Raw genomic sequence first — 13,859 nt, forward strand, 5'->3', positions numbered from 1 at the left:
ACACATCGTAAATCGCATCGCATAAGATAACGCTTCAAGCTTCAGACAAACAGACGTATCACTTGGAACAAATTGTGATAAAAACCATCGTCACGAAAACATAATCACCCAATGCTAATCAGGCTGTGTTAAGCAAACCACTCAGTAGGTGGCAGTAGTGAGCAAACGTCAAACAGGAGCAAAAACGATGCGAGCGCCGTGACCGAGCTGCGAACTGCGAACTACAAAATATTAGAACTAACCGTTAAAAAAAGGGTAACGATGAGAAGTGAGTAGAGTTAGAAGTCTGTTTGTCTGTGCTTCAAGTATACATTTTCTAATGGAAAACCACCTTTTACAACTAGTCACCTTGTAGAACAATTTAGAAGAACTAGTTCCGAAATAAGCTCCCGTGTGCCTAAACTCCAGCATTTGCCCCCCCCGTGTTGATTACAGGTTCGGTGATCCCATTCACCTTCCTCGCACCGTGTTCCGAGTGTCGTCCACATCAGCAAATTTCTTCCTCTATCTTAAGTCTCCCGGCTTACACACGCGGGTGACTGGACTGAGCGAGTTCCCAGAGAGCCCATTTACAGATTCCTACACTGCACTACTGTTGGCTGACTACTGTGGGACTTTGCCATCGCCGCCGCCGCACTGATTGTGCTGTGGTGGTAGCGGCGCGGCGGCAGTGATGATGATGGAAACCCGGTCTAATGGTATTATAATTCCATTCTCTCATTCGGTTGGTCTCGTTAATCCCACGGGTGGCTGAGACATACCCTTCTTGAATTCCGGCTGTTTGATGTTTCTCTCTCGTGAACCCACCATCATCGTCATCAGCCGCTGGCTGCAGCATTGCTTCTTCGGATTGTTGTTGTTTTTTTTTTGTTCTTCTCTAGGTTGTTAACTCTCGTGGCCGAGAAGGTCTCAACATCGCGTAATATTTTGAGGTCTTGACAGGTTTCCCACAGGTACACCAATACATGTAGGAATCAGGTTGGAAGCCACGGATAGGAAGATTGCAAAAGTTTCCAGCGTGTGATGGGAAGGGATTTTTCGAGCAGTTATGTATGTACTGGTGAACGGAATCAACAACATACAGCGGGAGTTTCAAGAACTTTGAGAGAGTTGCCAAGATAAGTGCGGCAGAAGATATTTTAAATGACAATAAATAATGACTTTGAGTTTTACCTATCACTTGGCGTCTTCTGCAAACATTTTTTAGGGATTTGCAGTTAGAAGAGCGACAATTGAGTGACAACTTATTTTCCAAGGCTGAACTCTTCGTGCAATTGCATCATTACAATGATCACCATTGAGATGGAAAAAGGTATTTAACACATTTTACAAAAAGAAACTAATATGTAACATGTTGAACCTTACTAGGATGTTGGAGTAAATATGACCCAGACTGACTCGCTGAACGAAAACTGCGCTAACGTGGCGCGCCTAGCCTAACATCTTAGAAGGGCTAAAGATTGTATAAGATACTGAATCTTCTGGTTGCTCTACAGAACAGATTTATCTAGTTTTTCTTAAATTTCTTCAGTTATTCTTCCAGGCACTCCGGCAAGAATTTAACAAAGATTCTTTGAAGATTTTTTCCGGAAATTCTTTCTGTAATTCTTCCAAGTATACCACCAGTGCTTCATCGAGGTTTTCTACCAGGAATTTCCTTAGGGATTCCTCCGACAGTTTCTGTAAAGATTTCGTAAAATATTTTTTTCTGGGATTTCTCCAGGCATTGCTGATAAGAATCTTCCAGTTATTTCTCCAGTTGTTACAAGTTTTATTTTTGTGTTACATGTGCTCTTCTTCTGATAGCGAACTTTACTACCTGTAGATCTTCTTAGAAATAGAGTCCACAAAGTTTACTACATTATTGGTATGAATAAAAAAGTTTTCGAAAATGTAGTTTTCAGGTCTTTCGAACATGAGCTTTTACTACATGTTTGTAGTCAGACCTATTAAAATAAGTCAAGTATAAGTAATCTTACTGGAAGCTTGTGGTTCCATGAAGACGTTGAGATTTCCTTCGGATGAGAATTTGAACAGCAAGTAAAATCAAGAAGGAATCTGCATAACCGTGCTAGAGAAGCAAGAGAAGGGCTCCCTCCCAGTACTAGCAGATACATATAATATAAAAGGTTCATCCGGATTCCTACTACCATTTTTCCAAGATTCGAACTATTCTTTCCGGGATTGTTCCTTGTGAAACTTCCGGGATTTCTGAATTCCGACCGATTTTTCCTACAGTTTTTTTACGGGGATCCTACAGAATTTCTTCTTGAACTTTTTCCGGTATTGCTCCCAAAGTCTCTCGTGGGATTGCTCAAAGACATTTTCGTGAAATTTCTACCAGGATTTATCCCGAGATCTCCACACGAGTTATTCTAAAATATATCGCAGATATTGTCGTGGAATTTTCTGGATTTTTGTTTAAGATTTTCCATGATGACTTCCGAAGGAGATCTTCCCATGATTTCTACAAGAGTTATTCCTGGGATTTCTCCTAGAGCTCATCCAAGAATTCCTAAGGAACTTTTCACGAATTTTCTGTAGGAGCTCCTCCCACAATTCTTCTGAAGCTATAGCTTCTTCAAGAAATTTCCGTGATCTTTCTTCTAGAGTCTCACTCTGGATTTCTCTAGAAGTTTCAGCTGGGATATTTCCCAAAGGTTCTTGCGGGATTTCTTTAGATGTGCCATCGATCGGAGATTTCTCTCGGAGTTTTCCCGGGATATCTCTCAGAAATTCCTTTCGCTGTTGGTCCTAGGATATCTCGGTGTTTTTTCCTTTTCTGAATTTACCTTGGGCTAAGATTCTTCTTCTCCTAAGATTTTTTTCCGTCATGCCTTCTTGGATTTCTGTAGGAACTTTTGCTGTTATTTCTCATGGAGTTTTTCGCGTGACTTATTTTAGAGCTTTTTGAAGGCTTTACTTTGTAGTTGTTTGTCGGATTTATGGCAGTGAACTACCTGGAATTGTTTTTTACACATTGTCTAGGGATTATTTCCAGAGCTCTTCCCGGAATCCCTACCAGAAAATGTCGCGAGATTCTGGATGCTCCTTTTTGGCATATCTATAATCATTGCTCTCGGAGTTCTTGCAGGGATTCTTCCAGGAGTTTTTCTTCGGTATGTCCTCTGGGATAACTTACAAAAATCCAGATGAAATCTTGGGGGAATCTCGAGAGGAACTCCAGAAGGAAATCCTGGGAAAACTGGGACATCTAAAAAAAAAACTCTAGGAATAATCCCGGGAGGAAATATTGAGGAAAATCAAGGAGGAGTTCTGAAAGCGTCTAAGATATAGCCCGTGAGAAATCCAAGAGAAATGTCGTAAAAATCTATAAGAAATTCCTGGGAGAACTTCTGCAAAAATCCAAAGAGCAACTGTTGAAAAGCTATCCTGGAAAATCACTAAGAGAAACTCCTAAAGGAGCTTTGGATAAACGTTGAAGGGATCTCTGAGGAATCCAGCGAGAAACATATAGGTAAAACCGCTTGAAGAAACCCCCGAGAGGTATCCAAGTAGAGAATTCGTGAAGAACTCCTGAAGATATCATGGGAGGAACTGTAGTAGAAATCCCAGGAACAACTTTCAGAAATCCCGAAAGAACACCGAAAAAAATCTAGGAAGGAACTATTTATGGGAGCAAATACGTAAACACCCTCTGAATAGAAAACTGGGAGACCAGGAAAAGCCAAGAAAAAGGTTTGACAAACCTCTAGGAAAAACAACTTTGGACAAATTCAAGGAAAAGCTCGCAGGAAAAATTCTGTGAGAAACTGTAAAATTTAATGGAGGAATTGCCGTAGAAATGCAAGGCGAAATCCTGGAGTAAATTCGAGGAAGAATTATGGATATAATTTCGTAATCTCAACATAACAACACCTGTACAGAGAACTGACATCAAAGTTCAGTTTCAAAACTGTGTAAGGAATTTAAAGATCATATTATGGTCTGTTTGGTTACTTATTGGAAGCCTGAATGTTTATCTCCTGATTTTTAGAGCGTTTGGACGCCATATTTTTTTAGAAGAAAAATAATCTTTCGGTTGAAATGTCGAAACAATTTATTGCAACTGACCCAAAAAACCTCTTAGAAAAATCTAGAAATGATCAGTTTTGCAAAAAAAAAAATCTTGGAAGAATTCAGCATTTTGGTAATATTTATTGGACAAGCATATGAGCTATAAAAGCAACCTGCCAGAGAAAATACGATAAAAGGATTGACTGATGGATCAACAACAATTATGCAATCTCGTCATCCTGGATTCGGAAATTGTAACAGGGCAAAATATATGTCCAAATGTTATGTTCTAGTTTATTGCGCATTTGTAAGGTTCCAATATAATATGTTATATTTCTAATAGGCTTTATTGCTGCATTTTACAGTTATACAGTTGTACGTCATGTAGTGGTGTATCTAGATATTCTTTAGAAGATGTGTCCAAAGATTTCTCAAAAGATTCTTGTAGGAATTCCTGAGGACATTATAAAAAAAACTTTGAAGAATACGACAGGAATACCACCGGGTGTTCCTCTGTGGATTTTTCCAGGAATACCTTCAAGGACTTCTGCTGGAATTTCTCCGACAATTTCTTCAGTGAACCCCAGATACCAAATCTGACAATAGACAATGAATTTTAGGAACAACATTTCAAAAATATCTCGCATCCCAAACTGGTAACCCTCCCCCGCATCACGGCACCTATACAACCATGCCAAAAAAGAAAACAAATAATCGAGCAGCTCGAAGCTCTATATACCTACACGGGAGAAAAAAAAACATTCCACGGCAAAGCTGGCAGGCAAAGCGGCAGCAGCCGCCGCGGAGAAACCGCTCGCTCGACTCGAATGAAGGCGCAAAATGGGCTCAAATTAATTTTGCAATGAACTGGATTTTTAGTTTTTTTTGGCTCTCCTCTTTTGGCCGGCTTGGCATACCTCTCTTATAGCTAGCTGGACGTTGTCGTCTTCGTCAACACCACCACATCACACTTTTCCCGAAATTACTGTTACTGCGCTTTTGGACGACATTAAGCGACAATTTTGGAAATTGTTCGAAAGTTTGTACTCAGGTTCAAACTTGGATGACTCAAGTTGGATTAGATTTTGTAATATTGCTAAAAATGTAGAGAGCTGACATTCTTTCGAGAGAATTTCTAGTACATCACGATAATCAATCATTACACTTTCTAATAAGAAATTTTAATTATTTTGATCAGTGTCTGGAAGAATAAGCGCCACGATTTCTCTCCAAAATCCTCTGGAAGAATCCTATTGAATTATTGTTTGAAGATTTAAAGGAAAAATCGGATACTACTGAGATGTAGCACCTTGAATATGTCGAGTTTTTAAAACGAACGGAAGGTAAAATTTCAGGAACAAGTTGATAATTAATTCCAGGAAATAAGCTGATAAGTAAGGGATGAGGGTTGGAAAACCGGAAGAACTCTGGTTATTCAGACAATCAGATCAACACAGAAGAAACTTTGAGATTCCTGAAGAAGTATGGGAAATCCTGGAAAAAGTTGAGGATTCTAGGAGAAACTAATGGTTGTATCTTGCTGCTGGCACTTCCTAAAGATGCCAAGAGAATTTTAGGAATTGTATGAAGATCTCATATACATTCTAACAGAAAGATTTATGTATTAGGAGAAGGCTAGTATTTATTGGATGATACTGGTGTTTCATAAGGATGCCGAATGGAATCATGGAAGATGTTGCAGATTCTGAAAAAGTATGTTGGTGATTTTCGAAAAAAGGGATTCTGTAATCTAATCAGAGTTCCGTTGATTCTTGGAGATATCAGAAGAAGTCTGAGAAATTCGCAATGAAAATATTAAAATTTCAAAGGTAGTCGATGATAATTCAGAAAGCTGACTAACCTAGGACGGATCTATAGGAGCTTGTTGGCCAAGCAGGAGTAAACTACAGATTCCAATAAAGATGATGAGGATTCCCAGACCAAACTGGTGATCCGGAAGTAAATACCAGGGATGCCTGGACAAATTCTGGGATTCCGGAAAGAAGTTGATGACTCTGGAAGCAGAATGCTGGTTTCTGGTGGAAGCTGTGAATGTCCTTTGCGTTTCACAATATTTTTTTCGCCATCAAGCGATACACTTTCGAAATTCGATGAGCCACCATCTTTTCAATAATGAATACAGAATGGTATACAGGTATGTTCCGTTTTTATCAATATTTTAATGTTTACGGGAAGTTTTATTAGAAAACACATTTCATCATACATTTATGCAGTTTGCTGTCCAACTTAATTGTAACTTGACATCTTTCAACTGTTGAGATGCACAATTTACATTCTATTGTTTTCTAACTAACGCCGACACGAGATTTCTACCAGTTTTGTGACTCCGGGGCGAAGCTGGGAATTTATAAAAACTAACAACCTGTCAACATAAAGTTATTTGTCTATTTACGTTACAAGCAAGAGTAACTCAGATGACAGCTCCATTACCCGAAACGAGGCTTTCCAGAATGGTACACTTCCCGGAATGATTCATCTCCCGGAACACGATTTCGAAATCTTAACAAAGAAAAATGTGTCCGTCCTTTTGGAAAGAAGATCCTTCATGAGTTTCTTTTGAGATTCTTCCAGGTTTTAGCTTAAGAAATATTTCAACATAATCGCTTGAAACTCCTCTAGAACTACTTTGGGATTTCCCCTAGTTGGATTCTTTTCTGGGATTTCTTGAAGATTTTTTATTGGAATCCTTCTAGGTTATGTCGTATCATTCCGGTGAATATACTTCGTTGAGACAATTCCGAAGAGTTTCTGATCCTGGAATTTCTCTAGGAGTATCTTCTGAGATTTCTTCAGAAGTTCATTAATATACGCACCCAGATATTCATTTTTCAGTTTCTGCTGAATTTTATGCAGATATTTTCCAAAGAGTTATTTCCAGAAATCGGAAACTCATTCTGAGTTTCAACCAAAGGATCATTGTGATACTCGTCCCAGAGTTGCTTTGGAAATTCCTTCAGCAGAACCTCCGAGGTTTTCTTCACAATTCCCTAAGAAAATTCTTCTTAGATTATTTTCAGAAATCCCTCTTGGAATTTCTTAATGTATCCTTTCAGAAGTTCCTTCTAGAGCTGCCCCAGAAATTCTTCCTAGGATTTTTCCAAAACTTTTCTCAAATTTTATCAGTACATAGTTCCTTCTGGAAATGCTCTAAAAATTTCTTTAGACATTGTTCCTTGGGACTCGTGCATGAATTTCTCCTTGTGGGACTTCTGCAGGTGTTTTTTTTTCTGAAACTTCGAACGCGGTTTCTTCCAAGAGCTTTTGCTGGATTGCTTCTACCTATAAATGTATGCGATTTTTCCATGATTTCTCACAGCGTTTTACCCTTCTTACACCCATAAGAAGGGTATAAATACCGCTTGGAAAACCGACTTTCGATCCGAGGCCCGCAGGGCCGAGTCACATATACCAATCAACTCAGCTCGACGAATTGAGCAAATGTCTGTATGTGCGTGTGTGTGTATGTGTGTGTATGTGTGTGTGTGTGTGTGTATGTATGTTACAAAAAAATGTCACTCACGGTTCTCAGCCATCTGTTGACCGATTTGAGTTCTCTTGGAAGCAAATGAAAGCTACTACATCCTAGTAGAACGCTATTGAATTTTATTTTGATTGGACGTTCGGTTACCGAGATATCTTTCAAAGAGTGCTAGGGAGTAGTACAACTTAATTATTTTAGATATTTTTGACAAAGTGTATCACCATAAATTTCTCAGCCGTCTATCAACCGATTTGGGTTCTTAAGGCCCCAAACGAAAGCTACTACATCCTAGTAGAACGCTATTGATTTTGTTTTTGATTGGACGTTCGGTTACCGAGATATCTTTCAAAGAGTGCTAGGGAGTAGTACAACTTAATTATTTTAGATATTTTTGACAAAGTGTATCACCAAAAATTTCTCAGTCGTCTATCAACCGATTCGGGTTCTTAAGGCCCGAAACAAAAGCTACTGCACCCTAGAAGAACGCTTTTGAATTTCATTCCGATTGGACATTTTGTAACCGAGATATCTTTCGGGGAGTACTTTGGAGTAATACAACTTAACTTTTTAAGAGGTCATTGAAAAATGCTTCATTATAAATTGATCAGCCGTGTGTCAATCGATTTGAGTTCTCCAATCAGCAAATGCTAGTATGTAGTAGTATGCTATTGAATTTCATTCCGTTGGGACATTTTGTTTCCGAGATATCTTTCTAGGAGTACTTAGGTTTAATAAAATTTACGCTATTGAGAGATTTTTGATAAAATGTCAAATCCACAATATTTTCTAGAATGACCAAATATCACAATCATACATATGTACGAATAATACAACAATAATTTTAATAAGTGTAAGAAGGGTTCTGTTCACCATAGGTGGATTAATTCAGGTTTTTTTCTGATAATTCTGCAGTAGTTTATTCTATAAAGCTTCCAGGAGTTGCTCTTGGGAATCCTAGATAAATTTTGTCTGGGAATCCTCTAGAAGTTCCTTTTGAACATTCTTCCGGGAATTCTCCCGGACTTCTTTCTAGAAATGATCCAAGGGCTGCTTTTAAGAAAACTCCAGGAACTCCCTCCGGGAACCCTCCAGGAGTTCGTTCTAACAAACCTCCAGGAGTACCTTCTGAAAATCCTTCACAGGTTCTTTTTTGGAAAATCCCGGAGAAGTATCATCTGAGAGCACTCCTGGTGTTTCATGTTTTATTTATCCTTGTTAAACCAATCCAGGAGTTATTTCTGGGATTCCGGCAGAAGTTACTGTGGAAAATCTTCTCAGAGATCCTTCTGCGAATCTTACAGGAGTTCTTTCTTGATATCTTTCAGGAGTTCTTCAGGAGTTCTCTTCAGGACTCTTAGCTCGGATTCCTTCAGTTTCTTTTGTGGGAATCCTCCAGTAGGTACCTTTTAGGTAATCTTTTAGAAGTTCCTAGAGAAATCCCTAGATCGAATTCCTGGAAGCCAGACTGAACTCCAGTAAGAATATCTATTCAAGAACCTTCTGACGGATTCCCTGGAATCACCAGAAAAAAAAAATCCGTAAAGGAATCAGGAGGAATCCTCTGAAATGCATCCATGTTGTAATCCTTAGGAAGGAGCTTCTTGGAGGAATCCCCTGAAGGAATCTAAGGTGGCATTTCTGGGATAATCGACAGAGAGGATTCCTCAATGAATCCCCAGATAAAATTGTTGTAGAAATCTACAGACACATCTTCTGAAAACATGCACATGGAGGAATTCCAAGAAGGAATTCTTGGATGATTACCCAGATGACATTCAAAAATGGAGTACCTGGAAGAATTTTCAGAACACTGCTGTATCTTTTGGAGGAATCCTGAAGAGTTCTAGCTACTCTTCTTCTTCTTTATGGCTCTACGTCCCCACTGGGACTGGACCTGCCTCGCTTCAACTTAGTGTTCCTTGAGCACTTCCACAGTTATTAATTGAAGGGCTTTCTTTGCCAGGCATTGCAATGTATATTGTGAAGCAAGTACAATGACACACTATGCCCTGGGAATCGAGAAAATTTCACCGACTGGAACGGGAATCGAATTCGTCGTCTCCGGATTGGCGATCCAAAGCCTTAACCACTAGGCTAACTGGAGACCCAACAACCCCACTAGCTACTCAGAATCCCAGAAATTTACATGTTGCTGCAATGGCTACTTACCCAAAGGTCGATTCCCCAACCCATTTTGTAGGTTGTGTTGATTCTGGTGATCGTCTTCAGTAGAAAAACAGCAACTGTGCGTTGTCACTTGGAATTGGCCGCGATTTTTCGGCCGGATTGTCTCGATATCCTTGGAACAAACTTTGCTTCCAGTTTAAAATACCATGAACACTATTCCATTCAATAATAATTGCACTGCCAATCTTCTCAAAATTGATCACAGCTTAATCATTCATTAACTGGACTCTTGTGGTATATTTGCGTATAAAATAATTGATAAAAAGCACAGAATTAAAATCGACAAGGAATTTCCTTTCACTAAATTTTTCAAATCAACACAATCAACAGAGAAGGAGAAACGCCCCGTCGTCGAAGTTCCCCTCCCCTCCTTGGCACGACCGACGACCCCGTTGTCAAGAAGAAAACACTCTTCGCACACACAAGAGAACAACCGCTGGCTGCCACTCTCTCTCCCTCGCACCGACACACGTTTCCAAAACGGGCAACACACCCCACTCTTTCTCGCTCCCGTCGACGACGACGACGGCGGACAATATTCAGATCCGATCCAATTTTATTTCTCCTCTGGGTAGTTTCAGATGCGAATTTTGCACTTTGCCTTCATCTTGCGGTCGTCGAGGACACGCAAATTTACTATAATTCAACGAACAAACCACCCACGAACGCCAAATCACAAACGCGACGCACTGACTCCTCACAAAGCAATAATTTCTACTGCCATCAAATTTGAATTATTCTTCAGGCACGGGAAACAGAATCGACACCACGCGAGGCGAGATACGGGACACACAACATGCCACACTGGAATACTGACTCATACTGAAGAAGAAAACGCCAGGAATCGCTTCTCGGCGAGGCGACGACGGTCGGTCGTTAGTTTCGCCCGAAGTTGCCGTTGCTGTCGTCGTAGCAGCAACGACCGGCAAAAAAGCTTTTCGCTAAACGCCGCAACGAGTGTGCGAGGCGAAAACCGTGCAACGAGTAGAAGCAGCCCTGCGCAAGTTTTCGCCCCGCGCGGGGCATCTCATGCACGGAAAAATAAGAAGTTTTAAAAACTCTAGTCTATTTTACGAAACGACAACAGTGTTGATATTGATCTTAACACTCACGGGCTTTGGCGCAATCTCCTGTCAAATTTTCATTCATGAAATGAGCGATCAGCAGATCCGAAACGTCTCGTAAAATGGCTCATTGGAATCTGCACGAAACTCTCTCCCTCTCCTTCGCTCTTATTGAGATTTTGTAAACAACAAGGCCAGGGAATGTCAAAATTCAAGTTCCCTCAAGATACTAGATCCTCACCGCCTCTCGATATCTCAACGACTATTAGCACCAGGCCTCATCGCATCTTGATACCTCATCGGATATTGGATGGTACCGCATCTTGGTCTCCTCGCTTCCCGAACCACCGCCAGGGCGTCCCTGGGCCATAACCTGTTGGAAATAAAAAAAACAGGCGAGGCTTTGTTCTCCAACCCCAGGCACTGACTGATATCGCTACCAGCGCAGTGTCTCTCCTTTATTCAATCTAGGTATAACTTATTTACAATTTATTTCCATTTACCTACCAGTTGATACCTAGCTCTCCACTGAGCTAACAACATGTTCTTATAATGACCTTACATTGTGACACGGAATTCCTTACAGCAATAACATCAAACAAAGCTACATTTAATGTTTATCAAAGACTTTACAGAAATCGACAGGGAAGGAAAAAAATACATACAAAAAAACCTTCGAAATAACTTATAGGAAAATGGGACAGAGAAGAAAGCTTAAAACTAATATCACAATACTACACGGCCAGATCTTGCAAGAGAGGATTCGAAGAGGAAGAGCAGCTTTGCAGGAATTTAGGAACCAGCCTCTGGAGCCAGTCGTCGAACCGTTCCACACCGGCAAGCCTGTGGACCTCGTCGGTCGGGTGGAAGGGGGGCAAATCCAGCATCATCTTTAAAAGGCGGTTTTGCTTGATTTGTATTTTGTTCCGGTGGCACTGTGCCCAGTCGAACCAAGCAGGGAACCCATACGCCACCGTAGGCCGGAAAACGGTTTTGTAAAGGAGCAACTTGATAGTAGGATGCAGCCGAGAGCGCCTCTTGACAAGCGGGTAGAGAGTTTTTGTGAGGGTATCACATTTCCGGATGCTGTTGGTCACATGGCAACCAAAGTTGAGTTTCTGGTCCAGGCACACGCCGAGGTATCCAACCGTAGCGGACCAAGGAATGTCGACACCATTGCAGGAAACTCGGTTTTAGGTGTGGCCGAGATAGATCTTGAAACAAGGACAAATGGATTAGTATTTCTAATTTTTTATTCGGTGTTCACTAGTTTGAAACAGTAAGGACTAGGGTTCCGATGCATGGTCAATATCGGAATCATTTCTTGGCTTTATTGTTAGGGGATCCGATTTTGACTGAAAAAGGAGCGTGTTCAAAGCGGAACCTATCAATCAGAATCCTCCCTTGCGATTAAGTTGAAAATGACTACTGTAACAAAACCGAATACTTTATAACTTCTCAATGGCGATAAAGTAATACGACATGCACTATACAAAGGACACGGGATATACCACAATAGATCAATTTTGGTCGCAGTGGTTTATGTTCCGAACAGAAAAAAAAAATACACTTAGCTATAGCACTTCCGAAAACGTTCGTTTTTGTTCGTGCTCACGGTTGCAAAAATTCCGAAGCTTTCTTTTTGTCTTTTCACCATGGAAATAAGCCATAACAGTGTGCACACCGCTTCTGACGTTCAAGCCACGGACGCTTCTGACGTTCACGGAGGCAATTGAAAAGAGAATAAAAATTCTCTCTTCGCTCACATCGGAGAGACGGCGAGGTTCAAACTCGGGTTCAAAAGCAACATTTTTTCAGTGGCCGGCACTCAAACGACAAAAATTCACCACGTTTGCTTATGGGCGAGTCGCATTCATGCGGCCGGTGTTGAAATGAAGCATCCATCAGCGCAGAGCGTGTGTTGAGTGTTGATGATGGGACAGTCATTACCTCCACAATGTAGTTGAATTTTTCTGCGTTCACTTTCAGGCATCTCACAGCGGAGCTGAAAATGAATGTCAAAAGCATTCAGTTCAGCAGAAATGAGATTTTTTCAACCCTGTTCGTGCTACACCGATGCAGCGCTTTTTCTGCACCGCGCATGATAGTGTAGCACTCAAAAAATCGGGAGTGTAGCTGGTGCACACCGTGTCCACCAATCAGCGTTTGCAAAGTTGTAAATATTTTGGTGTTTATTCACGCACACCAATGCCAAGTCTAGAAATCCCGAAAAACGATGGACGTAATATTGCATCTTGCTTTGCTCCTTAGATAACCGTGCAAATGTTCAATCGTTTGAAATATTTGTTCACACGTCAAACGCCATAGGAAGTAGCATGTAAACAAACCGATTATTCCATGCACCATCCAAAAAGTGTAATCGACGCTGAAAAATTCTAGCAGCGAAACGAACCAATGTATGCTAAAACTGGTGGGAACATATTGTGGTGGGACAAAAAATTTTTGCAGGGGGTCGAATACGGTGCAAAAGATGCAATAAATGAATCTTCTCAAAACACATCACTCCGACGTGTAATTTTTTTGAGTGTTCGTAGTCGCGAATCAATAGGAAGTAGCATGTAAACAAACCGATTATTCCATGCACCATCCAAAAAGTGTAATCGACGCTGAAAAATTCTAGCAGCGAAACGAACCAATGTATGCTAAAACTGGTGGGAACATATTGTGGTGGGACAAAAAATTTTTGCAGGGGGTCGAATACGGTGCAAAAGATGCAATAAATGAATCTTCTCAAAACACATCACTCCGACGTGTAATTTTTTTGAGTGTTCGTAGTCGCGAATCAGAACCCATTTCTCGCGTTACATTTGAAAAGGGCCTATCCCTAAAATGTAAACAAATCGATTTTGATACCATTCCATAGCATCCCCTAACAGTAACTTACTGTGCAAACATCACCCGCCTAATCGTTAAACTTATCAGAATAAACCCCATCTTCAAAACGGCCAATCACTGCTTTTCTCTCAATCATTCATAAGCCCGTGCTCCAAATGGGCCAGTAACGGTAAAATTTTGTTTACATTGGTAGGCCTTCTCGTTTAAAGGTCCGACAACCGAAAATTTTGCGA

General features: G+C 40.6%; 1 protein-coding gene across 10 annotated transcripts in view; it reads right to left on the reverse strand.

The window, feature by feature from the left end:
• LOC109422689 (formin-binding protein 1-like) overlaps positions 1-10,538 on the reverse strand; it is a 280,364-nt gene extending 269,826 nt beyond the window's left edge. For 7 of the 10 annotated variants that reach the window (XM_062853008.1, XM_062853006.1, XM_062853011.1 and 4 more), the window contains exon 1: positions 9,689-10,537. In XM_062853008.1, coding sequence (XP_062708992.1) covers positions 9,689-9,712 — 24 coding nt within the window. In that variant the 5' untranslated portion in view covers positions 9,713-10,537. Of the gene's footprint in view, positions 1-9,688 lie in introns of all 10 variants that reach the window. The other 3 variants (XM_062853009.1, XM_062853003.1, XM_062853007.1) reach the window with 1 other exon arrangement.
• Between the last annotated feature and the right edge of the window lie 3,321 nt (positions 10,539-13,859).

Source organism: Aedes albopictus, chromosome 2 (genome assembly GCF_035046485.1).
Source record: "Aedes albopictus strain Foshan chromosome 2, AalbF5, whole genome shotgun sequence".
Lineage (NCBI taxonomy): Eukaryota > Metazoa > Arthropoda > Insecta > Diptera > Culicidae > Aedes > Aedes albopictus.